Source organism: Eleutherodactylus coqui, chromosome 12 (assembly GCF_035609145.1).
Source record: "Eleutherodactylus coqui strain aEleCoq1 chromosome 12, aEleCoq1.hap1, whole genome shotgun sequence".
Lineage (NCBI taxonomy): Eukaryota > Metazoa > Chordata > Amphibia > Anura > Eleutherodactylidae > Eleutherodactylus > Eleutherodactylus coqui.
Window position 1 is genome coordinate 59,746,574 of NC_089848.1, and position 27,861 is coordinate 59,774,434.

At 41.5% G+C, this 27,861-nt stretch overlaps 1 protein-coding gene across 4 annotated transcripts in view; it reads right to left on the minus strand.

Moving 5' to 3' along the window:
• The window catches only part of CREB5 (cAMP responsive element binding protein 5), a 426,900-nt gene that overhangs the window by 129,307 nt on the left and 269,732 nt on the right, over positions 1 to 27,861 (minus strand). Inside the window, exon 1 of one of the 4 annotated variants that reach the window (XM_066585648.1) lies at positions 8,065 to 8,139. The exons of the other annotated variants lie outside the window; for them this stretch is intronic. Coding sequence (XP_066441745.1) covers positions 8,065 to 8,075 — 11 coding nt within the window. The 5' untranslated portion in view covers positions 8,076 to 8,139. Of the gene's footprint in view, positions 1 to 8,064; positions 8,140 to 27,861 lie in introns of those variants that run through there. 4 annotated transcript variants of the gene reach the window in all.

Here is a 27,861-nt window from a genome sequence, read left to right on the forward strand (position 1 = left end):
AATCTTTAGAGACGAGCGGGGAGATACTCGGCTAAGGCACTACTCGCTCGAGTAACGTGCCTTAGTGAGTATACTCGCTCATCTCTAATCATTAGTTTTCAAAACTTTAGCATTTTCTTATTAGTGGCCCTGTGCCACTTCTCCTCAGCATTGGAGCTTGGATCACCAGGAAATGCATTTATTTTTCAACCAATTCACTATAGTAGAGGGCAGAAGGGAGTAAGTAGGAAGCTTTTCTCTAAAGTATAAGTTTTTGTAGGCAAATCAGCTAACATGTTCCCTTTTGAACTTTCTTCTCCTTTTTTAGTGAATGTTGCATACAAATGGCCATTTTATAATTACATGGATACACCAGAATGTAAGAACAATTCGTTATATGTGCAGCAAGATTACCATTATCTGTACCAAATATATTGTACCCTAGCTCAAATGCCCCCTCTGCTCATAGATAACCTGTACTATTTCCCATCGGTGACCTTTTCCTGCTTCCTCTTTCTGATACAGTCGCATACACTATGTTGTATTGTTCATCATAGACTATTAATGAGTGCAGCAAGCAAGTCCTATAAGCAATGTTATTACAATCAAGGGGTTAATAGAAGCATACTGCCAGGAATAAGCTGTGTGCAAGAACAGATCTCCATAATGTAGAGTCTCTGGATGTCAGAGGTCCAAACAGATCTAATTTGGGTAATTAGGAACTATGCATGTTGTAGTTATGTATGTGGGGTGCAATCATTTCTGCAGGATACATAGAGTGGAGTAATCCATATGTGGGGTGTAGAGTGGGGTTTAACTATTAAAGGGGGTATCTGGTTTAGGAAACTCACTTTTTAGTATCCGATTAGGGCATTGTGGGATAATAGAGGGGAGTCCTTCTTATTTGGAACCTACACTATTCTATCAATGTTTTAGGCAAATGAGGAAAAATGCTGCAATGTAAGACTTTTTTCAAAAAGAGAAGACATCTGAGTGACTCAAACATACAGCTGATGCCATTAACAACTATCTTCAGGGTAAAGAAGAACAGGGGGTCTTGGAAGTGATAATATGACCCCCACAGAGCTCTGATCTCAACATCATCCAGGCTGTCTGGGATTACATGAAGAGTCGGAAGGATCAGAGCAAGCTGACATCCACAGAAGATCTGTAATGACTTCTCTAAGATGTCTGGAACAACCTCCCTGCTGAGTTTCTTCAAAAACTGTGTGCAAGTGTACCTAGAAGAACTGATGCGGTTTTGAGGCCACACCAAATATTGATTTGATCTACATTTCTTTTTTGTTCATTCACATTCGCATTTTGTTAATGGACCAAAAACTCTGTGTTCAGCTTTTTTAAGGGAAGCTTCTAACATGAATGGATTGACCAACCCCTTTAAAAGCATACAGTTGTGCATCTTAAAGCGGTTTTTACTGGGACTTTTTAGAAAGTTCCTAAGGGTAGTGAATGAACTGACTTACAATAGGAAAACTAAGCAGCACTCACCCATTGCATGTTCTGCTGAGCCTCTGCAGTTGCCCCGATGCCCACCACCCTGATCCTGGAAGTTCCTGCAGCGGGTATGTGCCGGTTATACTTCACGAGAATGCTGCAGCCAATCACTGGCCTCAGCAGGTAGGTATTGCTCATGACCACTGAAGGCAGTGAGTAGCTGCAGGGGTCATGTGAATCATGAATGGCATGTGACCTTTGCAGGAGCTTCCGGGAGCGGAGTAGCGGGGACCAATTATTTTTTATTTTAGTCCAGTTACTGCCCTTAGGAATTTTTTGAAAGTCTCTGAAAACCCCTATTAATAGTTTTTTTGTGGGCACACATATGCAAGAAATATTATTGGCTCATGCTGGTGTAATGTGACTGTATGTTGGTGCAAGAATGTGTTCAACAGAGGCCGGTGAATTGCTTAAACTAGTAACACAGTGAATGTTTTGAAGTACAGGTGTAAAAATGACAAGGACTAAAATCTGACTAATTATGTAGTGAAACTGAATATTCCAGGGGATTATTTGGCAACACATTGTTTGCCACCCAGCTTTCTAGAGTACTCAGGATGACTGTCGGGCACTGACAGCCCCCCAATGATGATCACTCCTGTGCTTTCACAGAGGAGCAGTAATTGCCTGCCTCCATTCAGAGTAAACAGGCAGTCATTCTAAGATGAACAACTGCCTGATCGCACATGCTGATTGTTACTGGGTTTATAGGTGGGCTAAAAACCAAGCAACTCTGAAAAGTGATCGATTCTCACTAACTTGCCCTGCCGGGTCCTGTGTTTACAGGACGCAACAGTCACCCGTAATCACTCTTTGGGGTGAATACTCAAACGACTATTGGCCCGTATAAAGCCATCCTTACAAAACAGCTCAGGACAATTTAGGCAGGGGCGTAACTATAGAGGATGCCGGGGATGCGGTTGCACTCGAGCCCAGGAGCCTTAGGGAGCCCATTAGGCCTCTCTTCTCCATATAGGGAACCCAGTACTATGAGTAAAGCATTATAGTTGGGGGCCCTGTTACAACTTTTGCATCGGGGCCCGGGAGCTTCAAGTTACGCCTCTGAATTTAGGGACATAGTAGTGAAATGTTGGAGGGCTACTGATGGCAGAACTCATCCCATAGTTTTCAATAGGGTGTACTATATCAGTGGAAAAAAGGCCCCAGCATATTTGTACCGCGGGAGCGCTGGCGCCTTTTTTCCACTGATATACCTAGAGCTAGCCCATGATGCTCTCCTGACGGGATGTCGGTAGGACCAGTGCAGTGTTATTGGATACCCAGCTGATTACATCATTGGAATATCTATTTGAGTTTACCCGCTTATTGGGATTCTTTGACTGCCGGTACCAATATAGAGCGTCCGGTATTGTCGGAATGAGTCAAAAATGTACTATTTATCATTTTCACTGTTTGATGAATCCTGTTTTCATCCGTCCCCACTGGAGCGCTATCTTCTGATTTTTGTCTCCATAGTTTTCAATAGGATCAATCCGTCACATCAGTTTTGATGCTGAATTGTGCTGGACAGAATCACATCGCATACAGCATTTTTGGTACAACTATGGACACTGGATCTTTGCCCAAAGTGCACCAATACTATATCAGTTGTATAAAACAACTGGCTGGCCACAACTTACATATGAGAACTCAGCAGGGAGCTTTGTATCGCCTGCTATTTAATAATACAGTTAGCCAACAAGTTGTCCAAATGTATCAACTTTTATGAAAATAGGAAGGGCATGTAAGAAACAAAAGATAAACATGTATCTAGAATTCTGCTCAGGATGTGTCCTCAGCTGACTGGTCTGCTATGTATATTATGTATAGTATGTATAGTATGTATAGTATGTACATACCTCCAATGTTTTTATGTATTGCTTGAATGCAACCAAGTATTTCACTACTGGAAATCCTGCAGAACGTATCCAACCGCTCGCCTTTAAAGTAACACTTGCAATAATGTCTGAGTTGATTAGGTATTAATAAATCAAACCACATTTTCGTATAGTTAATGGATAATTAAACGCTGTTCGCAAAACATAAAGTGATTTAATAACACTCTATATAACAATATTTCAAGTATACAAACTACAAAATGTGCAGTGAAACCCCAAATGTAACACAGCTCTTACTGTACAAGTATGGGATATTAGGCCAAAGTAAATAAAAAGAGAATGCACACTTAAAGGGACGTTTAAAAGTCTAAACACATACAAACTGTAAAGCTTCCATTAAATCAAAACAGATGTAGCAGAGCTGAGTTTATCTTTTAACTCATTAGGCCAGCATTCTTGTAGTAAGAAGCTGTGGTAGGGTTAGGGCTATGACAAACTCCGCTTCACCACAAATGACTAATTAAACTCTGCTACGTCAGTATGTGCAACTTTAACTGTTTTGTAACCATTGGAAAAAATAATAATGAAACATTCCACCAGTCAACCAGTTTCAGACAACCGTCTGCCATCAGTATTTGCCTCTGTATGCTTTTATTTTCCACTGGGCAAATACTGATCCGTGTTTGCCCGATAGAAAATATTAGTAATACAAGACAGAAAGACTTTTGACCATTCAGTGGTCTTAAAAAAACGACCGTGAAAATACGGCCATGTGACTGGATACATATAGTTATACTAGTTATACTAGCTCTGTATTACGGTTTGCAAAGCATGGACCAAATATGGAACTGAAATATACTCATCTGAAACGGCCTTAACGGGATGTTAGACAACTTCTGACAAACTGGTGTCTACTGCCACACTACATTTACAATAATGCACTTTTTACTACAATTACTGAGATATTGCGGTAAAATGTCACAATTGTGCAAAAAAATGCAATATTTGCTGCAATTTCACAGTAATCACAGCAAAAAATGTTAAAAAAGCAATTTGACTATAGACTGCGAATGTTCTTACACTTATTTCTCATGAGAGTTTCCAGCACTAAGGGCGCCTACCCACTGGCGATTTTTTTTCCTTTGCGTTTTGCAATTAGTATAGAATGTGTTCTTGTCCATTTGCGGTTTTTTTTTCTGGTCCGTTGCAATTTTTCACATAGGAACTGTCAGTTGCATATGTGTCCTTATTTTTCTCTTAATGCACCCATGAATGTCAATGGAAATTAACGGAAAACGCGTGAAAAACGCGCCAAAAACGCCGCAAAAACCGCACGGAAAACGCGCCAAAAATGCTGCGTTTTTCACGCACGAAAATCGGCAACGCCAGTGGGTAGGCGCCCTTACTCTTACTTATTTTAGCAGATTTCCAATGTATTAATGGTATTAAGGCACAGGTTGTATCGCTTCATGGAACACAGATGAAAACAGAGGCACCCCCCACAATCCACCACACAATACGCTCACAATCACTTCAGGAAGCTCATATCAACAATGTCATTATCCGAACTGAATATGTCTTAGTGTTGTATATTACTAGTTTTTGGAACTTAAGATACAGAAACATAATATAATTTCCGGTGTTAACATGAAAATGTCCAATAAATGGAAAGTTTAATAGTGTATTACTGCATTGCATACCCAAGAGCAACTACACAACATACAATATCTTGTAATTATGCATCATTTCTATGAATTGGAATTTACAAAAATCACTAGTTTTAATTTTAAAAATGAATATAAAGTTTAAAAAACTGAGTGAAGCAAAGACACTGACTGCGCAATATCCTGCAGTGTAATATAGTTTGAGCATAGAAATGCATGTCTACTATATATATATATATATATATATATATATACACATATATATATATACATATATATATAAATATATATACATATAAATATATACACACATATACATATATACACATACACACATGTATGCATACATATTATATATATATATATATATATATATATATATATATATATATATATATATGTATATATATATATATATATATATATATATATAATGATCATTCCCTCACGCAGAATATTGTTTAAGAAGTATAATCTTGGGACATTTTCAATATGTAGTAAAAATAGTGTATAATAACTATATTTGCAATAACTATATTATTTATGTAATTTCTTATATAAAGTACAATATCCTTGCAGACTATATTAATGGCCAAAGGCAAATACTAACACTCCTCCAGCAATACAATAACAACTGGAACGCATTCACATGTCACAGATTAGTTGCAGAAAATGAAGCATTAATGACATAGTAACAGTATATAGCTGAAAAACAACACCTGCCCATCCAGTTCAGACTATGATAATCTGAATGGGGCTAGCAGAGATCCACGTGCTTTTTACCAAAACAACCCAATTCAAATGAATGGAACGGATTTTCAGTCGCAGAGATTTCTGTGCCAAATCTGCCACATGTGAACGCACCCTTATACCATTATTTTATCTATCCTCAATATATTTCTTAATGCTTTACTAAATAAATATGCAAATATTAGAAATTCACTATTAACTGCTGTATTACTCTCTTTTTTATTTTTATTTTTTTTACTATTTTTTATTGTATTCATGTTTTATATATTTTTATATAGTTCTCTTATTCAATCTATGGCTACATGACCAGAGCACACCTTATTTTATCTATATTAGATACAACAACTACATCCGTATTCCTTCTATACTTATTTTCTATACATACACAAATGTACAGATTTGGCCTGACAGATGCATTTCTTTGCAATGCATTTTTCGCCTATTTATATAACACAGTATAAAGAAACACATACATTTCTTGTATTAATCGTTCCATTTATAAAACACGTCTGTATTATAAAAATCGCACGTCGTAGAATATTCCTAAAAATTAAAAGTATTTGCATTCTATTCCTGAATTTCAGGATGCAAATGCAGACAAGTAGAAGAAGAATAAAAAGTTTTATCCATGGAGTCTCTGTTCTATTATAGCGGATGTTTAGAGTTCAATACACTTAGAATTTCCAGTCTCTTTTAGGCACATGAAAAGTGACTGTAAGTCAAGTGCACTGGTCAAGGTCTTGCATTGGGTGCTTCTACACCTCTGCAGTTTGCAATGAGTCCAAACAAGTTCCTTGCACCAGACTGTGTCATGACACCGGCCCTGGCTACAGAATCAGGAGCAATGAATGAGGTACTTGCCTATCTGTCAATACACTTCCTTCTCTACAAGTTGTGCTCTTGTCAGGCCAGCAAGACATCTCACAGATGAGCTTCGAGGAATTCAGCCACTGTCTGCAGAGACCACTTCATTGTATTTACAACACAGCCCAGCTTTATCCTGATTTGCTGGGAGCCAATGTGAATTCTCTTTGAATGACACTTTTACACTGATTTCCTTCTAGCAAACTGCTGAAAGTACAGAAAAAAAAGAAGAAAGAAAGAACCTGATCAACAAGAAAAGAACAAGACACAGGTTTGTCCTCCTGCCAGTTACAACAGGTTTTATGTAGCACATCTGGAGATTAACCTGTTCAGTTCCTAACAAGAGCTGAATGTGTTTGGTTAACTTTTTTTTTTTGGCGCCTCATGATAACATTCCAAGTTCAGCTAATACGGTAGCTGACGTCACGAGAAGTTGTTCCAAATGACAATCTCAGTTCGGTCCCTTCACTGAGAATACCCAACAACTTCCTCATTCTCCAACACGTGTTAATCCTTCCTATTATCAGGCGATGGATGGCGTTGATAATTTGTTCTAATTGTCAAATGAGTATTGCAACAGATTACGTCTGCATATATTAACTAGCAGCCGGTGCTACGACAGAGCATGCATACTATAGTCATTGGAGTGTACAGTACGCAATGCTGGCTGCTGCTTACTACTCAGGTGAGTCATTGTTTAGCTGCAGAAAAGTTTGTGAAAACTATATTCCAAGAGTGGAAACCTGAGATCCCATTGTCATAGTCAGCGGCGAAGGAAGGCTCCTTCCAAAGGATCGCTAAAACTTTTGCAGAAAGGTCATTTTCTAATTAACTAGTTAAACTTTCACCTTCTCCCTTCCTTGACATTCGGATAAGGTGCGCAGCGTTCTTAACGACTTTAATATTCCAAATCGTTGCAGAAAATAATTTGCAGCTGTGATAACATCCCAATCTTTTGCCTTTATTTATTTTGTTTCAAACCAACAATATAACATGCTTTTTTTCCCCCTAATACCAGATAAAAGAAGGCGTCTGTGAATAATTAGCGATGGCAGCCTAAAGCCAGTTCATGTTCATGATACTGATAATAAACTATAGCCCCCAGGAGAACAGGTAACTACTTTGTAACTCTGACCCTTTTCACTCTCACATTACTTAACTGGGCTACAGAGCCAACATTACATCACTTACTAAGCATTGGTCCCTTCTCATTAACCCACTAATGACTACTCATCTCTTGGTTGGAATGTACAACTTCTACACTGCGCCGCTCAGTCAACGCTCTCCACCTCCTCCTCCTCCTGCTTCTGTTCTTCAACAACAATAAAGAAAACTCTTTGCAAAGTGCCCGCAGAAATGTCACTTAAGGCATTCGGTGCCTGCGTACACATATTCTCAAATATACAAGAAAAATATTCATAAATGGAAAAAAAAAAGAAAAATGAGCAACTAACCTCATGGACATCACTGATTCTGTATTCCCTGCTGAGGAGCAGAACACGAGAGCCCTGGAATGAGTGTATGTAGAACCAGAGCCAAAGCTTAACTAGCCTGTGTGAGTCATATCCTTCCCATTTGATTCCCCTCCAGATGGTGATGTAATGCTCTGGCCCTCTCTCTCACTCTCTCTCTCAGTGCACACACCACCCCTCCTTCTCATTTTAGCTCAATGCTGGTGAAGTCACCATTTAATTCTGGCAGAGCTGCAACGAAAAAACTTCAATGTAACCAAAACAGCCCAAGGCGAAGTTCCAAACTTGGTAGTGCAATTGCCATTGGAAACGGGCTAAACACTAGGAGAAACAGTGCCACAATAGCCAAACAGCTGTCAAAAACATCACGTTGAATGGTTGTTCGCAACGATAGAGAAAAAGAGACCAGAAGCAGCCGCAGAAGAGACCATCAGCCAGCGCAATGTCATCCTGACATGGGCAACGTCCTCTATACAGTAGGCTTGTGTACTTTTCAATTAAGTTTTTCACTTAGAATTTCTATTATAATGAGGGTCTGTCCACACAGTTTTATTATTACTACTTTATTTATACGGCAGTGGGAAAAATAAACACATTGACTTCATAAAATTTTTTAAAGGGATGGCTGACTAAGCTGTTTTGCTGGAGACAGCTCTGTACATTGAGCAGTGGCCCGGGTTGGTACTGTAGGCTGAGTCCTATTGAAGTGAATGGGTTTCAGCCTGCAATACCAATCCAGGCCACTGTGCAATGCACGGTGCTGTGGACTTCCTGCAGCAAAGCAAAGAGAAGTTGGTTTTATAGATCATACATAAATGAAGGATATTCATTTTGTAATTAAAAGTTTAAAAAGTTTGAAATGTAATTAGTTTCAATTCTGAACAATTCTAGAGCTCTGCTTGGTGTGGGTAAATGAAAACTAATTGTTTTCATTGTTTACATCTGTAAGCCCGGACGGTAACCATGCATACCTGATTTCTCTGTATTAAGGATAACCGCAGCGGCTCGCCAGCAGTCATGCATGGTACAGTTTTTTTTTCCAGTGTTTGTATTTCCTGCGCTGTCGCTAAGCGATGATGCGGGAACCCCCAGCCCATATCCAATGTCAATTCCATTAATTCTCATTCCATTTGGAAGATCTTCTGGCATCAGCTCAAAAAACTGCCACAAAAACCTAATATTGTAGGCCAAGTCTCAACTGAAATTAATGGAAACGTTGCCTGCAATACCATGCCTGGCCACTGCAGTAAGAATGGAGCTGTCTGCTTCCTTCCAAAGTCAACTCAGTGCACAAGCACACTGGCAAACAGCTAATCTCCCACTAATCTACTATTGATGACTTATCCTGAGGATAGGTGATCAATAGTTTACACTTGGAAAGCCCCGTTAAGAAAGAAAGTTGTAAACCCAAAACCCAAATACATAAAAAGGGAAATTGAGAAAATGTATACAATATGTCTACACAGTACGTTTTATCAACGATGATTACTTTCAACATCGTACAGTGATTGTGTTGGCCAGTTGGTTACTTACAATTACTTCTAATCCCTTGTAACTGTTTAGAGTTGATCTGGACAATAAATCACCTTTTATACGTCCCAATTATTGGACATGAACAAACCCCGAATGTTCATTTACCCAATTATTGGGATGTGTAAATATACCCACAATCAGCTGAGAAAAGGCTCGCTGGTTGGCTGGTTTGCTTGTTTATGCAAACATAAAAATGCTTGATGGTCCACTGAACACCCCCCCCCCCCCCACCCCTCCATGTAAACAGGGAGATGCACAACTGAGCAATGATAGCTGTATCGGGACAAGTAACGTAGGAGTGATGGTTCATCCCCATACTGCAGATAATCTTCCCATATAGACAAAGGGAACAAGCGCTGACCAACAGTCTCATTGTCAGTCAGCATGGCAAGATTTTCTGCCCATGTAAAACCAAACATCTTTATATAAGGAGGCCTTGTGGAATATACAAGTAAGGAGACCCAACAGCTGGATCGGCATCTATTACCGCCAGTTCGGATAGAAGATACTACTTTCTCCTTTTGCCTGTTGAAATGCCCTTATTTCTGATGAAAGTCCCACTATACCAATAGATACACAGCCAATAGCAAGTTGCGCCCGAGATTCTCAAGTGCAAGTCACACGGCACACGGACTCCCCGTCCATCTGAGACACCGTACAGTGCAAGTCCTATTCGAGTCACACAAAAATAGGACCGGCTTCAGCTTTTCCATCTCGCAGTATTGGTGCGAGAGAAAAAACGCCTGTGTAAATTCATCAATTGGAAACAATCGGTTCTGTGTGTTGCGCAATCGCACAGAACGCCTGAGTTTTTCTCGCCCGTGCGAATAAGCCATTACGTATATATGACTGGATTCAGGCAGCTGCCTCACTACAGAGAACCCCTTTAGAGGCTCGGTAATATAAAACGGCAGCCATTCAGACGAATTGCCCTTTAATTGCCCCCAACACTATAATATGGAACAAAAAGAGAAAACCAAACAAAGGGGAAATAAAAAAGATACATTTATTAACTTCAGCTACTTTTACATTGTTGAACTATTGTTCAGACAGTCACTCAGAAAAGTCGATGAAGTGCAGGAATGACAGTTATTCGTTTGCTTGTACAAAGAGCGACGATTATTAATTAGTTGTTTGCTGAGAGGTCGCTCATAGGCTTCTTTCACATGAGCACATATCGGCCGCCGTTTTCACAGCCGGACGATATATATGCTATGTTGGGAGTGAAAAATCTGGTGAACGGATGCACAAATCAAAAGTTTGTGTGCCCGTTCATATGGCTTGGTGAGGCCGGCGCAAATCGCCCATTTCCCCTCCGTCCCCATCGCAGGCTCACCTCTCGTTCCTCCCTGCTCGTTCTGTGCAATGGAAGAGGGCAGGGTGGGAGCAGAGCTAAGTGCTGATCCGCCCCGCCTCCTCTTATTGATGCCTATGGACAAGAGGCGGGGAGAGGGCGGGCGCTGAGCTCTGCCCACATCCCGCCCCTTGCCCATAGCCATCACTGGGAGGAGGCGGAGTGAACCGGTGCTTAGCTCCACCCCTGTCCCATCCCTCCCATTGCACAGAACGAGTGGGGGGGGGGGGAACAAGAGGTGAGCCTGCACGGGAAGGAGGGGGGGGGAGAACAGAGGGGGGGAGTTTAGCAGCCACACTGCTAAACTCCCTCCCACCTACGGCCGCTGCCACGGGCTCCCATAGGAGCCCATGCAGCGGCCGACGTATTCCGGCCCAAAAGATAGTTCCAGGACTATCTTTTGGGCCCAACGTAAAAACGCCCGGCGCTATATTGGCTTGGCCGGACGTTTTTACATCTCAGAAATACGCCCATGTGATCTGATGCATTGGTATCCAAGATCACAGCGCATATCAGACGGCCGTGAAAACGGTCGGCCGATATGCGCTCACGTGAAAGAAGCTATAGAGGGGGTCGCCATGCAAATTTATTTGCAAGTCGTTCAAATATATAAAACAACTAACTTTACATCAGACTACTTTTGATCACCCAGTGACTATTTTTTGATAAGCTGAACCAAAACTACTAGCGACTTATCACTCTTCACCCTATTGGTGGCCATGTTGACAATGAACAACTAATGTTTAAATTTGCTCTTTCGAACCATTATTTGGCCAACAGGTGTGCCATGTAAAGGTACCTTTACAGTAGGGGCATACTCAAGAAATACTAAAAGAAGACCCTGTTTCCAAGAATTCAGATACTGTATTAAAAACTACACAAACCCACATATACTATAAAATAATACTGATCATTAATGAATCGCCCGGAGCAGTCACACAACACTAACGGGGCAATGGCAGCAGACACAGCGGTTTAATACCATAATTATATTTAGGGACATAGGTTAGAAAGCCAGGCAAGAAAAGCATTTAACTATACAGTATGTGCCATCACACTTTTCAGCTGTCCGGGAGGACAATGATAAATCTCCATTTTCTGCTAGTTTATTGATGTGATTAAGTGAGGTCTGTTTATGGTCTAAGGCTCCAGCACAGTGACAAGGCCATAAAAAACAGAGAATGAATGGCTGGAGATCATTTCTTCTGGCCTGACATGTAAAATATATATGTGAGTGTCTTCCTATGAGGGCACATTTAATTGAATTAGAAAATTGTAAGAACCTGCTAAAGTCAACTCCACTATATAGAAATGAGTTTTATTGCCAGGTGATGCCCCCTTGGAGAGTACATGTAGCAGATGCTATTGTCACACGAGCTGATTTAGGTTGGGAGAGATACTAATGTAGGGGTGGGCAGCCATAATTATTGTTGGCGATGCTCTATTTTGTGTCTAGAATGACTTAACTACTTTGGAGTGGATGAGTTTTTCATTATCAAGTGATCTGTATTACATTTTAATCATTAACTTCCAATATGTACTTCCTAAGACTATAACTTCATGGAAAAGAATAACATCATTACTGTATGTGACCAGCTGAGAATATAAGAGGCCAGATAAATGGTTTATCCCCTGATCTCTCACCTGGTTTCTGTTATTATAGTCATTACCCATGTATTGCGTACAGGATAAGACTAACTGCAATGGAGCGTAGAACATACCGATTCTTCAATGATGAGCGTGTTCCATTGTTGCCTATTAAAGAAGAGCTCCAGCAGGGGAACACAAATCCTCTTCTTAGTCCTTTACCCACAAATATCCTATTATAGTTTGTCTCAAGAAGAGAATGCAGCATCGGCATTGAGTTTATCACTTCGCCATTGGTGGTTGTGGATTGGCCAACTGTCTTCTCTTCCCCTCTTCCCTGGTCAACAGAGATGGTTACTTGATTGGCACCAGTGATGTTTGGCCCATCTCCAACCAAAAACAGTGGAGTGATACACTCAATGCTGCCACTATCGGCTGCGTTCTCTTTGTGAGACAGACTGTAGATAAGTTTGAGTTGATATAAGGAAAACCCTTTATAGACAGTGTGGAAAGTAGCTTAAAGAGCATCCTTGGGCTCTGGAGGACCTGACAAGTCCATGAGTAACATAGTAACCCCTTATAGGGATTTAACAAGACTAATAAAGGTATGGGTTGTAATTAGAGATGAGCGAGCATGCTCGGTTAAGGCAGATACTCGAGCGAGCATCGCTCTTCTCGAGCAATTGCATACTCGTCTGAAAAAAATGCATGGTGGCGGGTGTGAGCGGGGGGGGGGGGGGGGGGGGGAGAGATCTCTCTCACTCTCCCCCCGCATTTGCTCGGACGAGTTTGCAGTTACTCAAGAAGAGCGATGCTCACTCGAATATCTGCCCTAACCGAGCGTGCATCTCTAGTTGTGATGAAATGATAGGGATGAAATTATATAAAATGGTAGATTGTCACCCATCTTTGTGTGTCAGCTATGCTTCGCTGCTACCTGCCATCTTTCTGGTCTTGGAAAAGTTAAGTAGATTTGGGCAGATGTTTAGGTGTATTTCCTGCCGAGTAGAGCTCATCAAAATTAATTCAAGAGCCTTCAACACCTGTACCAGAGGAATCTTTGATCTCATTTGCTCTTTTTGGGAATAGCAAAGAATCCCTTTTTTGTAGTGATAATGAAACTTGCCATTTGCAGGAGATCCCATTGTCTTCCTTCCCCTCCAATACACGTCCTCTAGACTTGCTGGCTGCGATTTCCCTCCACTGAGATGGCACAAAGGAAAAAATTAATAATGGGGATTATGGGTCATTTAAAGGTCTCAGCTCAACAGCTGTTATATTTTTGAAACCGTGTGTGTACCATGGACGCAGTGCCTTCACTTCCATCGCTGTGTAACCCTCAAAACCCATGGATTTGCATGCCTGTTAATCTAATCTAATCGTATCATGTTTGGTATCCACTAGTAGGTAAATTCGTCATATGAAATATGGTGGCCATAGATTCTCTATTGGAGTGCCTCCAAAGAAAATATGGTCACAGTATTAAATTCACTCTCCATCCAGAAGACCGGTGCATCTACTTAGTGAGACTTCGATGATGTCATAAGGTGGACTGCGGAGGTGGGACCGCAGTATTTGTATGCTTCTTACTCTTTTGTAGATTTCTTCTTTTGTATATTTTTTTTATCTACGCACTGCTAACCCTTTTTAAAAAAAAGCTTTAAACTTGATTAAAGGGGTTGTCCCGCGCCGAAACGGGTTTTTTTTTTTTTAACCCCCCCCCCGGTCGGCGCGAGACAACCCCGATGCAGGGAGGTAAAGAAAGCTAAAGAAAGCTTACCGGAGCGCTTACCTTAATCCCCGCGCTCCAGTGACTTCAATACTTACCGCTGAAGATGGCCGCCGGGATCCTCTGTCTCCGTGGACCGCAGCTCTTCTGTGCGGTCCATTGCCGATTCCAGCCTCCTGATTGGCTGGAATCGGCACGTGACGGGGCGGAGCTACACGGAGCCTGCATTCTGCACGAGCGGCTCCATAGAAGACTGCAGAAGACCCGGACTGCGCAAGCGCGGCTAATTTGGCCATCGGAGGGCGAAAATTAGTCGGCTCCATGGGAACGAGGACGCTAGCAACGGAGCAGGTAAGTAAAAAACTTTTTATAACTTCTGTATGGCTCATAATTAATGCACAATGTATATTACAAAGTGCATTATTATGGCCATACAGAAGTGTATAGACCCACTTGCTGCCGCGGGACAACCCCTTTAAGTCAGTTTCCTTGATGCTTTAAGTGACCCATTACCCCGAAGTCTGTCAATTGTGTGTTGGCTGATGGAAACCAAAATTGTTAGACCTACTTGTTAGAAATGGTCAGTGGTGGCAGTGAAGTGTGTTGGAACATGCTATGCCAATGAAATCCTTCCTGATCTCAAGAACCAGGGTCCCATTTCACTTGTCCTCCTCACTACAGGCTTACTGCACCCCCACACCCCCAACCCCAGTAAGGAAGAGACTGAATGGAGTGCTGGTCGCACAAGTGCACTGATGTTTCATTCATTTTTAATGAGATAGCTGAGTGGCAAATGCTTGGATATTCCCATCAGCTTCATTTAAACGAATGGAGTGCCAGCTGCACTTGCTTGGCTAGCGTTCCATTCAAGCAAGAAGCGACCCCACAGTGATAGGACCAGGAAAATATGAGACCCCCATCCTCTAAATAGTCAGCGGGTCTCACCACTGAACAGCAAGTTATCCTCTAACCTACGGAGAGGGGGTAACTTGAGATTCTGTTCCAACCCCTTCAAGTGATGTTAGACTAATTCTATCCTGTGGGGCCACTGACCATGTCGGTCTATCTCTTGCCAGCAAAATCTGTACTTTTGAAATTCATGATTTTTTAAATATTCCAAGATGTATGTCCAGTGAATATTTCCTCCGCATATTGAATCAATCTACACAATTAGCCAGACTGTAACATTCATCTCCATTGGCTCTGTATCTGATATAATAATAAAAGTGTGTTTTTACTGAAAATTTGAAGACTGGTCTGATTCTATAACTCACAAACCTGCCAAAAGATCCCGTCTCTCACAAGTACTAACAACTGCTCAGGGGCCCCCCATTCCCAACAGCATGGTCAACAAACCCTTCAGTTAATGAACTGCAATTCTACAATGTAACAGAAACAGAACAAAGAGAGATCCACATCAACCCCCGTAACAAAAAACATCCGATGGGCGGTAATACCAGTATGGTAAATGGGAGCGGGGAGATTCTACCGGGCAGGTAAAGTCAGACCCCATGAACGTCCCTAATACATTACCAGCTCCAACCACTATCGCCACATCTTTTATTATCTTCTATCAGCCACCGTTCTTGTCCATCGAACAGTTAATAATGGTAGGCGGCCTCCTTCTGTCTGGCCCCCTTCTAAATAATACAGGTGTTAGCGCTGTCAGAATATTTAATTTTTATCTTAGCTCGCCTGCTGACCTTCCCCAATTTATCAGGAATATAACTCAACATTGACGAGTCAGTGAATTATACAACAAAGACAAAACTTGGCGCCTTCATTGTGGTTATTAAATGTAATTTATTAAGCCCATATTTCACTCCCAGAAAGCCCCTTTCTGGAGGATTTAGCACTTTAACTCCGTAAAGTACAACTGAAGAGCCACTTTCAGCTTTTATTGCGAGTCAAGTCACTAAAACCGGCAAGATGTATGCGCAGCCTCGTGTGAGATTTCGGTCAGATTCTGTATTTAGTGTACAGAAAGTAAAGTACGGAATACATTTGGTAATGTGGATAATAAAACCAAAAACAAATACATTTCTGAACTGCTAATTGTGAAATGCCTGCCATCTTTCCAAAGAGATTGACAACTGTACAGTGACTTGCAGAAAAATTGTAACAAGACGATGACAAAACAAGTGATGGCGATTCATCAATAGTGTCATCGGGCGAAATGGTGAAAATTGTGCAGTACTTATAAAAACAGCTCATGCGGCATAATACACCCGGTGTAAACTGCCTGAGTCCCAAGGGAGTTGGGCATAGAATTCCAGGTTTGGCAATCCAAAGCAAACACAGCACTTCTGCCACAAGGTGCATGTGGCACACTATGTTCTGACAGTGTACGAGCTGGTGGCTTTCTTCAAGGGACCCTTCACAAAGGATGAAATTGTTACGCAAGTCGCAGTGGAATTTGCCAACCTGTGGAAAGTTATACCGAAATCCACATGGCTGACCAGCGATTTTGATGCAGAATTGAAAATAACTTAATTCTGCTGGCAATTCTACATCAATCTAGGGAGATAAAATTGATACATTCATATAATTCCTGTGATACGTCCCCTTTAAGGCCCATTTAAAGGGCTTTTGTCATCAGGTTCATGCTGCCCAAACCACGGACAACAAGAATCCAGGACAGGAATGCCTGTTGCTGTCATGGGTGTTTTATTCTGAAATGCAACGGCGTTTTATAATAAGTACACTTGACTGGGGACGGAGCTCCGAGTCACAGAGGTTGGCCATACCGACCTCTACCCACCCGCTACATGAAGACTGACAGCTCACTCCATATATACAATAAGGGATAGAGCAGTCACTCTACATGATATGGGTGGGGAGAGGTCAACACAGTCCGCATTAAACTTCAAAGTGTGTATATTCGGAAATGGGCACTAAATGTAGCGCTACAATCAAACTTGCCTTTATAAGTGGCGTAACTTGCCAATGGTGGCGCATGTACACTGGATGTGTGGATGCAAATATCTGCGCTATCCTTTGTGTAAGCGCAGCTTTTTATCCTATCTACAGCAGGCTGGGTGGCTGGTTGTCTGCATATGCAGTTTGTACAGTTGGCACATATCCGTTAGGCCCCCTTCACACGAGCCTACGCGTATTTGCAGAATTAACTATGATTTTTTTGCACGCACATTGGCATATTTTAGTATATTTTTTGCACCCGCAAGACATGTTCATTTGTGCCTGACAAACAAAGACGCACCGATTGAAATGACTAATTAGTCTAATGAGTTCCAGATGTGTTCTCTTGCCTGTGCAATTCCGCAGTGTTTCACGCATCTCCTAGTATATCTGCTGATCCTTACTAACTTCTATGGGGACTTTTGTTGCGCAAATATGCAGATAAATACAGCAGGCTGATTATTTTTGTGCGACTAAAATGTGAAAAAAAAATTGCGCATGTGAACGAATGCATTGAAATCAATAAGTTCTATTCTCTGTGTATTGCGCGTGCAAATACGCTCACGTGAAGGGGGCCTTCTGTTGTATTTACACAGGCAAGTGGATATCGGTCTGAGAAAATTGGGCTGATATCACACTACGATTCGTTCAGCAATGCGTTGTGTGTGAAAAACGCGTCGCTGTAGATGACATCTTCCACGCATGAAAAAATAGGACATGTTGTTTCAATACATTGCACTTACATGCAAATCACATGGTATACGAGGGCGGTGCAATTTTTTTCACGCATCCATAGGAAATAATGGTCGATTCTAAAACAGAATCGCCCAATAGGACATGCGGCGGATATTTTTCGATCTTGCTCATGTCAATTATCCAATTGAAAACAATGGGTTCTTTTCCCATGCAATTTCTCGCAATGTACAGAAATCGCGCGTGAAACTCACCCGTGGAAATACGGCCTTAGGTGAAATTAACATATAAAAAAAAATAAAAGAAAGAGAATTACCAAAATTGACAATAAACGTTGATATTGTTATGTGGAATTAGGAGTACCGAGAGCATTATATACTGAGCATATTATAGAACAGCCGTGTGACCAGAACTGCTAAATCAAGACAACACTAAGAAAACAAAAGCCTGCAAGAAACTCCATTCAATGTCCACTCAGGAAGACATACTTTCCCCATCTACTTCCTCTCACCCGCTAATGATAAGCAATATCCTGCATTTAAGGAACTTTTAGTCAATTAAGATGCTTATTGTGTCTACATGGCACTACATAACCATGCTGGTATAGTCATGTCAGGCGGCACTTCAATATACCAATAAGGCCATGTTCTAATACAGAAGTGTAACTTGAAGTTCCTGGGCTCCAATGCAAAACCTGTAACAGGGCCCCAAACTATAATGCCTTATTCATAGTACTGGGCTCACTATATATGGAGAAGAGAGACCTTATGGACCCCAAGGCTCTTGGACCCGGGTGCAACTGCATCCCCTGTCGTTACGCCAGTGTTCTAATAGTAATGTAGTAAATCATCAAACATGGAAACTGAGAGATGGTATTATTTTATGTATCAGAGAACTCAGATAACAAAAAAAGCATTGCTTTATGTCTAAGGGAAAATATCACCATTAGGCTAGTATCCCATTTATGCACTACTACATGGATGAGTAGTCTAGGCCAACGGTGGGTTGATGGACCAAAATTCAAAGTATCATAGAGATCTAGGATGCTCCAAGTTCGGTTCAGTAGACCTGTGGTTGGGCTGACTCACTCATCCGTGTAATACACTTGTGTGGAACTGGCCAAAAACAGCAAGGCGCCATACCTATTTCATAGTACGGACCTGCATGACCACTGCTACTCAGCTCGACGTGCCGAAGAGTTAGATCTTAGTCAGGCTAGTCCTATCACCTCTTACAAACAAACGAGCAGTTAGGAGAGGTTACAAACTGCACTTCTCTTTGGAGATCCCCATTTAGCTGCACAAAACAATGGAGGCCCATAGGATTAACCCTCTTTCTACTTCTCAATGGTCATCGAGAGATTAGTTGCTTTGAATTAACCAGTGGTTAGTGGGTCTTAGAATACTCTCAGAGTCTTGTCAGACTTGCAGGTTCTGTTCAGGTTTTTTGATTAGTTCCTTCAGTTGATGACTGTTATTTTTGCTCAGGTCATGTCTTGAGTTTTCTAGCAGGTTCTTCATCGGAGTGTATTTGGTGTATTGTATAACGCACTCAGCAGCAAACAAGTATGACCTCTACATTTTGTTCTCTTCAGGTAGGTTTCTGATGGACACATGTGGAGGGGAAGTATCTACCTGTAATCAAGCACACCTAAAATGAATTATTCAAATCCACCCAAAAGAGAAAATTTCGTAATTTTGCACATATTTGCTTGATTTTACAAGACATTTCTCCTGTTTTTCTTCAAGTATGAAGATAAAGTCTGCCAAGGAGTGGGCAGAGTCTCAAGGAAAAAGGCAATGTCAATGGGTTCCCTTCAATTTCTTCAGTTTCCAGCTGTCGTTAAGCACCAAGCACCGTAAATATATATATCTTGCTAGGTCCTGGGCTTTAATCCAGTGCCATAGTAAAAATATGGCGTGGGATTAAAGTTCCCGCTCCTGCAATCTAGAAAGAGCAGGTCAGATTCTCGGCTTTCACAGACAACTGAGGACCTGAATGAGAAGACAGATTCGGTTTTTAACTGCTTCTGCCTTATTTTTTGCAGGCTACACAGCGTTATATAGAGAATACAGGAAGCGGCAGCATGGGACCTGGTTATCATGTGATCGCCGGCATGTCAGAGCTGCAGGGTCTTAGCGGACCCCAGCCCAGTTCTCACAGTGACTAATTTCACACTAGGGAGATGTTTTTCCCTGTAACTGGGGCTCCTGTGGATACAGAATAAAATTAATAAAAAAGAAAAATATATATATATATATATATATATATATATATATACACACACACACACGTGTATATATATATATACACCCTGTTTCCCCGAAAATAAGACAGTGTCTTATATTAATTTTTGTTCAAAAAGGTTTAACTTTTTTACATGTATAGCTGCCTGGACACTATTTAAATTGACTTTTTAAATTAACTGTTAGCAGGGCTTAATTTTGGAGTAGGGCTTATATTTCAAGCATCCTCAAAAAGCCTGAAAAATCATTTTGCATCCTCAAAAATTCAGGAAAATCATGCTATGTCTTATTTTCAGGGAAACAGGGTGTGTATATATATTTGTTTTTCTTTATTTGATTCTGTATCCATACAATTTTATAAAACCAGAACGACTCACCATTGATGCCAACCTAAACTGTCACCATATTTTAAAAACAAAGAACTATAAATTTAAAAAATATTATTTTTTAGAATCGGAAGGTTCTGGTCTTTAAGGGGTTAAAGGAAGCTTCATTTTCAGAGACTCTTTTACCATTGAAATCATTTTTTGTATTGCAGGTAACATTGTTTGCATTTGCGCTGTCTGATCATGGCTACCCCAGCCTCGTGCCTCCGGAGGTTGCATGTGAAGACCCCTCTGCCAGCAGGTGCAGTAAGCTCTGTGGTTACTCGCTTGCATTATAAACGTGCCCTTTCAGGACAGAAGGAAAAAGAAATCCAACGGTAATACGCCAGGGAGATGATTTCAGGCTTAAATAAACCCTAATCATTCTCACATGCAGAGAAACAAGAGCCCGCTATTACATTTATATTAAAAAAAAAAAAAGAAACATCCCAACCAAATTGACCATCCAGGTGGCTTCTTAAAAACATTTCTGCAAATTGTTTCCATCGAACCCTCTGGTTACAGAGCACTGCGGCCCCATGTGTTTCTAGTCAGTCCTCAATCAACTTGGGTGTCCCATAGTTCGAGAGCGTACAGAGAAGAGCGATCCTCCCTTACCAAAAACCTCACCGTTGGGCTTTACTCACACGAGCGTTTTTACACGGCTATGTAGCCATAGATCGCGACCATCTGAGGTTTTGGTTTCCAATGAATTCGTTCAGATGACCAATTTTTAGCCGCTTAAAAAAGTTGCACCAAAAAAAAATAGGACATACGAGACCGAAATCGGCAAACAAATTTATGCTGGAAAAGATAGGTCTTGCTAAAGCTCAAAATTGTTAGAAAGTTACTTTCTAAATTGCTAGACCCAAATGTGTGGTGATGTCCAATGATGACGAATTATCTGTAACTGGAGGAATTACTGAATAGTAGGCTTTCGTATTAAAGAAACCCTAAGGGCTTATTCAGATGACCGTATATCCGGTGCGTTTTCACGCCGAGCCGATATACGGTGTCCTTGTCTGCAGGGGGGGAGGATGGAAGAGCCAGGAGCAGGAACTGAGCTCCCGCCCCTTCCACGCCCCTCGCCACTACTTGCAATGGGATGGGCGGAACAGGGCGGAGCTAAGCTCCGGTACTTAGCCCCACCCTGCACCACTCCTCCCATTGCCAATACTGGCAAGGGGGTGGAGAGGGGGAGGGAGCTCAGTTTCTGCTCCTGGCTCTTCCATCCTCCTCCCCCTGCAGACGACGACACCATATACCGGCTCGGCGTGAAAACCCAGCCGATATACGGTCGTCTGAATAACCCTCATGAGTGCCCATATATCACAAAGTATAAATGCACAGCAGCTCTCAATAAGAAGGGCAAGCACCTTGTGACGATCCAAGCCACAGTGATGTCACGCCTCAGTAGGCTGGATCCAAGCCTAGTCCATTTGTCAGATAGTCCATATAGTAAGAGGCAGCATCAACGGCAGATTTTTGCATAAAAGGGAACTTTAATCCATAATGGTTCCAATGGCAAAATGATCCATGGCTTGTCCGCAATTCAATTGCAGATGGGCTGCAGATTACGCCGCAAAGTAGGCGTATACAAAAAAACCAAAAAAAAACTCCACTGTGCATGTGCGCCGCACACATCCGCAGGGAAGAAGAGAGAAGATCCACAGAAGGACTACTGGCTGCAGAAGGAGCCCCCCCCCTCCACTGTTATGTGTGCAATATGTGATATAACATTAAAGGGGTGTTCCAAGCTCATGGGATGTCACAGGCACTGCAGCCAATCACAGAGCTCAGTGATTAGTCTCTGAGCTCTATTATTGGCTGCAGTGCCTGTGACGTCCTATGAAGGATTTCAGCCTGTTATGGCAGAGAACAGAGCACCGGCACGAGGCACAGCGGGAGCAAAGAGAGATGACTATCTGCCAGTTTGTTGCTTTACTGTATGCAGAACAGACTTTTACTAAAAAAAATAACAACATGGAACACCCCTTTAAGCTCCACAAAGTCCAAATATCAACCATGCCCAATTGGTATTGAAGTGAGAACAAAAAAAAGAGAATGAGGCTTGATAGCACCCAATCTATGCCACTGATGTGCTCTGAATCAACACTGTAGGATTGAAGGTTCGATTCATGGATTTGTGTCAACTTTAGTAACGAAGTACTTGCAGTATGTATCTAGGTCATTGCCATATTATTAAAATTTTTACATTAAATTTAGGTGGGGGGTGGGGGTGTACTTTAATTCTGGTGTTTGGTCTTTGTGAATGAGATATACCATTTAGCAGTCAAACTCTGTATATGGGACAGACTATATCTCCCCGAGTCCAAAACAACAAAAGAATGAGCCAATTATGATATAATGATGTTTACATTTCTTCTTACTTACTGACATCAGCTCTAAACTTTGTACCAGCGCCACATGATGGGGGTGAAACGCGCTCAGCACAATGAATTACGTGTGTCTCTAAATATGTTGTGAAGAAAATTAAATATTCATGTGGTTTTCACTGCGTAGGAAAGACCGCAGGAGAACACAAAACACACTTAGTAGTATTACTGGAGGCCAAGATCAAAGTCCGGTTGGGGAGAGAACAGTTACGTCCTGTATTCAAGGTTTCCCTGAGTCATGTTATCCCTCATACCAATGACATGTCACTTCTTGGTACACGGCGGAATTAGGGAAAATAGCTCAATATTCAGTCACAATGCTGTTTTGTTTTTTGGAATTCCGCATCACAATCCGCAGGCCTACCGGAACCGCAGGCTGATTTAAGCCATCTTCATTCTGCATCCGCCTGCGGATTTTGGTGCAGAAATGACTGTGACTTGCAGTATGCGGAATACGGAAAATTCCACCCATGTGAAAGACCCCGTAATTGCCAATTCCAAGCAAGGGAATTAAACTCTAGCATTTTTTTCGGATTTGGGGGGGACCCATGGGAAGAACATTGAAGCAGATGTTAGCCTAGGTCAAATTCAAAACCAGGACCCAGCGTTGAAAGACAACAGTGTAATTACTGAGCTATAGCACTACCCAGGGGTGTAGCTAAAGGCTCATGGGCCCGGGTGCAAACATTTATCTTGGGGCCTTCCGACTTCTCTTAACTCCTTAACGCAGAGGGCGTAACTTAAAGCTCCCGGGCCCCAATGCAAAACCTGCAACAGGGCCCCCAACTATAATGCTTTATTCATAGTACTGGGCTCCCTATATGGAGAATAGGGACCCTATGGGCCCCCTTAGGCTCCTGGGCCCGGGTGCAACCGCATCCCCTGCCAGAGGTACTACTCATTTCTTTACTAAGCCATATTGGGCATACAGCCATATGGGATGTTTTGTCCGGAGCGGAAAATCTACGACTAATTTCACAGCAAAATCCGCATGCATTAGGCCGGCTTTCCACAAGCGTATGCCTATTTGCATGCACTGCAGTTTTGCAGAATGAGCGATGCTTTTGGGCACGAACAGCGGCATATCTTATTGTACTTTCTGCATTCGCAAGGCATGTGAATTTGTGCACAGAAAACAGGACGCATCGATTGAAACGGCTAATGAGTTCTTCTTTTAGCAGAATTACGCATCTCCTTGCATTTGCGCACCCCTCATTGACTTCTATTGCATTCTATAGGGACCTTTGGTGCGCAAATATGCAGAAAAGTAGAGCATGCTCTATTTTTTTTTGGCATGCCGGAAATACACACACAAAATTTAGAAATGTGAACACACAATTCTGTGCATGTTGCATGTGCAAAAATCGTGCGCACGCTAATACGCCTGTGTGAAGCCAGCTTAACATGCAGATTTTCAGCTGTCAATGCAGATTCGCTAGGGATTTCACCCCCTCATTTGAGAAAATATGCAGCGTATAAGCCATGTATGAACATACCCTGAAAGCTCAGCACCTTATGAATACTTACACACATAGTGTTTATTGGAAAAAAGCCATTTTTTGAAGCACTTTTGCTGGTGTTTAAAAGAACTGCTGCAAATCAAAAGGCGAATACAAACCGCGTTACAAACGGTGCTTTTTATGGCGTTTTCCTCACTTTCAGTAATGTCAAATACTCTTGTATAAAAAAGACAGAAGTATTATAGAGGCGACACCTTTATTGGCGAACCAGAAGAATTACAGATGCAAGCGTTCAGGGCTACTAGGCCTCCTCGTCGGGCCTAATGAAGAAGACTAGTTGCCTCGACAGCTTGCATTTATAATCTTCCGGTTGGCCAATAAAGGTGTCGCCTCTAGAATACTTCTGTCTTTTTTATACAAGAGTATTTGACATCATAGATTTTCCTGGCGCCCGCCGTACCGCGCTGTTTTTACTCTACACCCCCACTTTCAGTGCAAAAATCATGTAGTTTTTTTTTACAAACCTCCCAAAAAGTGCCACAAAGATGGTGTGCGAGAAAATCAGAGAACAGCTTCCAAATAAGTCTGAAGTGTTGCCTTGCAGCAGGTGCTGTAGGAAGCGCTGACGACACTCAGGCTTGTTTCTACAGTACTGTAGGGCAAGGATATTCCAGCTTGATCTGATGCCAGTCTACAAAAGCAGCGGTGGCGCAGATAGTTGACATGCCACCAGCACTTCCCCACCCAAGATTTTTCCCAGGAAGATGGCTGGCTGTCCGTCCCCGGCAGTGGAGATAAGTACATGTTAGAGTTTTTCCTCTAAACAACGCCAATGGACCATTCTTGCCAAAAATATTCTCTCCTATGTAATTAACTGTCTGTTGAATGAACAGAAAATGTCATTTAAGCAGCATCAGTTAACATCACAATTGCAGTCTATGTCGCCACATCTTTTATGATAAGATATAATCAAATATTTCTTTTCATAGTTGTATGTTATGCAATAAGTATAATTGTGGCCTTGGGGGAAAAATATTTTGCACATCTCAATATATATATACACATACATATATATATATATATACAGACATATATATATATATATATATATATATATATATATATATATATATATATATATATATATTAGAGATGAGCGAGTATACTCGCTAAAGGCAATAGCTCGAGCGAGCATTGCCTTTAGCGAGTATCTCCCCCACTCGAGACGGAAGGTTCGGGTGCCGGCGCGGGGGAGCGGTGAGTTGCTCACTCGAGCAATTGCCTTTAGCGAGTATACTCGCTCATCTCTAATATACATATATATATACACATATATATCCTGTTTCCCTGAAAATAAGACATACCCTGAAAATAAGGCATATCATGATTTTCCAGAATTTTTGAGGATGCGAAATGATTTTTCAGACTTTTTGAGGATGCTTGAAATATAAGCCCTACTCCAAAATTAAGCCCTGCTAACAGTTAATTAAAAAAGTCAATTTAATAGTGTCCAGGCAGTTATACATGTAAAAAAGTTAAACCTTTTTGTACAAAAATTAATATAAGACACTGTCTTATTTTCGGGGAACACAATATATATATATATATATATATATATATATATATATACACGCACACACATATACATATATATATGCCATCCATGCTGTTTATATGTAGGTACTACATGCTTGAGAAGTGGCCACATTAACCAATGTGGCCACTTGCGTGCGACCTAGAACTAGTCCAATGAACTGCTTGACCCAGTGTTGAGTCCATATGGCATCTCCTGCAGGGAACGAATAGAAGTTGGACTTTTCTTTGCTTTATTACTGTAATCATTGTATTTTAAATTATTTGATACTTCTTAATAAGCTGATGGTGAGGAAAGAGGATAAAACATAGCCTGCGCTGCAAAGAGAGGATTGTGCTCTGCACGCAGCTTTAGTCCCGGCTCTGCCAGCAGAAAGTCTGCAGGATCCCGTCAGGCAGCTGAGCACTTAATTTTTTTATGGAGGTCAGGAGGGAGCAAATTTATTTTACATGGGAGGGATGAGGGAGGTAGTTTTATTTAATGTGCGGGAGGGTGTGAAGATAGAAGTATGTCCATGTGGGAAGAATGCACAATATTGTATTCAAAATGTTGGTGGTGCCAATGTGACTTTTGCAGCCTCACAGCCATTTATTCACTGTGTTCTCCATGGAAAATATTAGGTGAAAAACTGAAAAATCCTGTAGGTTCTGCATAAAGCTCTGTGAACTATTTCATTTCTAAATTCTTTAATATATTCTAATGCCTTAAACGGCACAAAAGACGTGCCAAATAAAAAGTAAGTCTACATTCATATACCATTGAAAGCCTCATCCAGTCCAGCAATTCAGTTTGAAATGCTGAAAATGGCATTCAGACTATACTCTGTATAGCCCCGTAGACTGTCTGTTGCGTCTGAACCGGACACCAAAAAACCTCGTCTGGATCAGATGTAATAGTTGTCCTACAGGACAGATGTGCACACAAGAAATAACTCGGGGAACGAAATAAGGGCAAAAAGGGAAATCTCTCCCTATCATGCTATTACGGGAAGACACTGCCTGAAAACAGGGGGATCGCCCTGATAAGGGCGGCCCCACGTCTGGAACCTGAGGCTACCCCGCTGTTCCTAAATAGTAAAGTGATAAATATTGACATATGTACAAATCAATAATAATGTCAGCTCCAAGAAACAGATGTACAAACAGATAATAAGTTGCAAACACCAGGGACTTATGAGAGACAGGGACTGCACTCAAAGAACGTGCACCAAACCAGAACTCTAACAAGAAGGGAATAACTGATAACTGGCGCCCTCTGAAAGGAGGGGCTGGAATATATATACTACATAAAGATTGATTGGCCAACTGGGGGAAACGACCTCCCCACTGACCAATCAGGTTCCACAGCAGCAGATGGCTGTTTACACATCAGTGCCAAGCATGGAATGGCAGGGCCCATGCGCCGATGCCATGATCCAGTGGGCTGTATTTTGCCATGACACTGTCATTGCTGAAATGGAGAACAAAACTGAAAGTTTTGGTTTTTGTTTCAGCAGGTTTTTGTTCGTTCCCAGAAGTTTGGCCAGACAGAATAGCGCCTACAGGGGTACAGTAGGAAATGGTTTATATCACAAAGCGACTTAGTTTTTATTTTATAAAACAGCCATTTTGTGTTATAATAAGGTTATTGGACTCCATGAACAGAACAGATGTTCCTTCCCTCCTTGTACTCCTCCCAGTAGCCCTTTAGCATGTATGGAGCTTGGAGTAATTACTGCACAGTGGACTTTTGCCTATAAATCTTTTATAGCCACATACATTCTAAGTCATAATACATTTTTTAAGGGTTTTGTTTTTCTTTTTGTCGCACTTCTGAATATTGAACAAAATATTTGTGTTTTTTTTTTTTTAAATAAAACAAAGTATTCCGGATAATCTTCTACATGAACTATGTAAATCTCCCC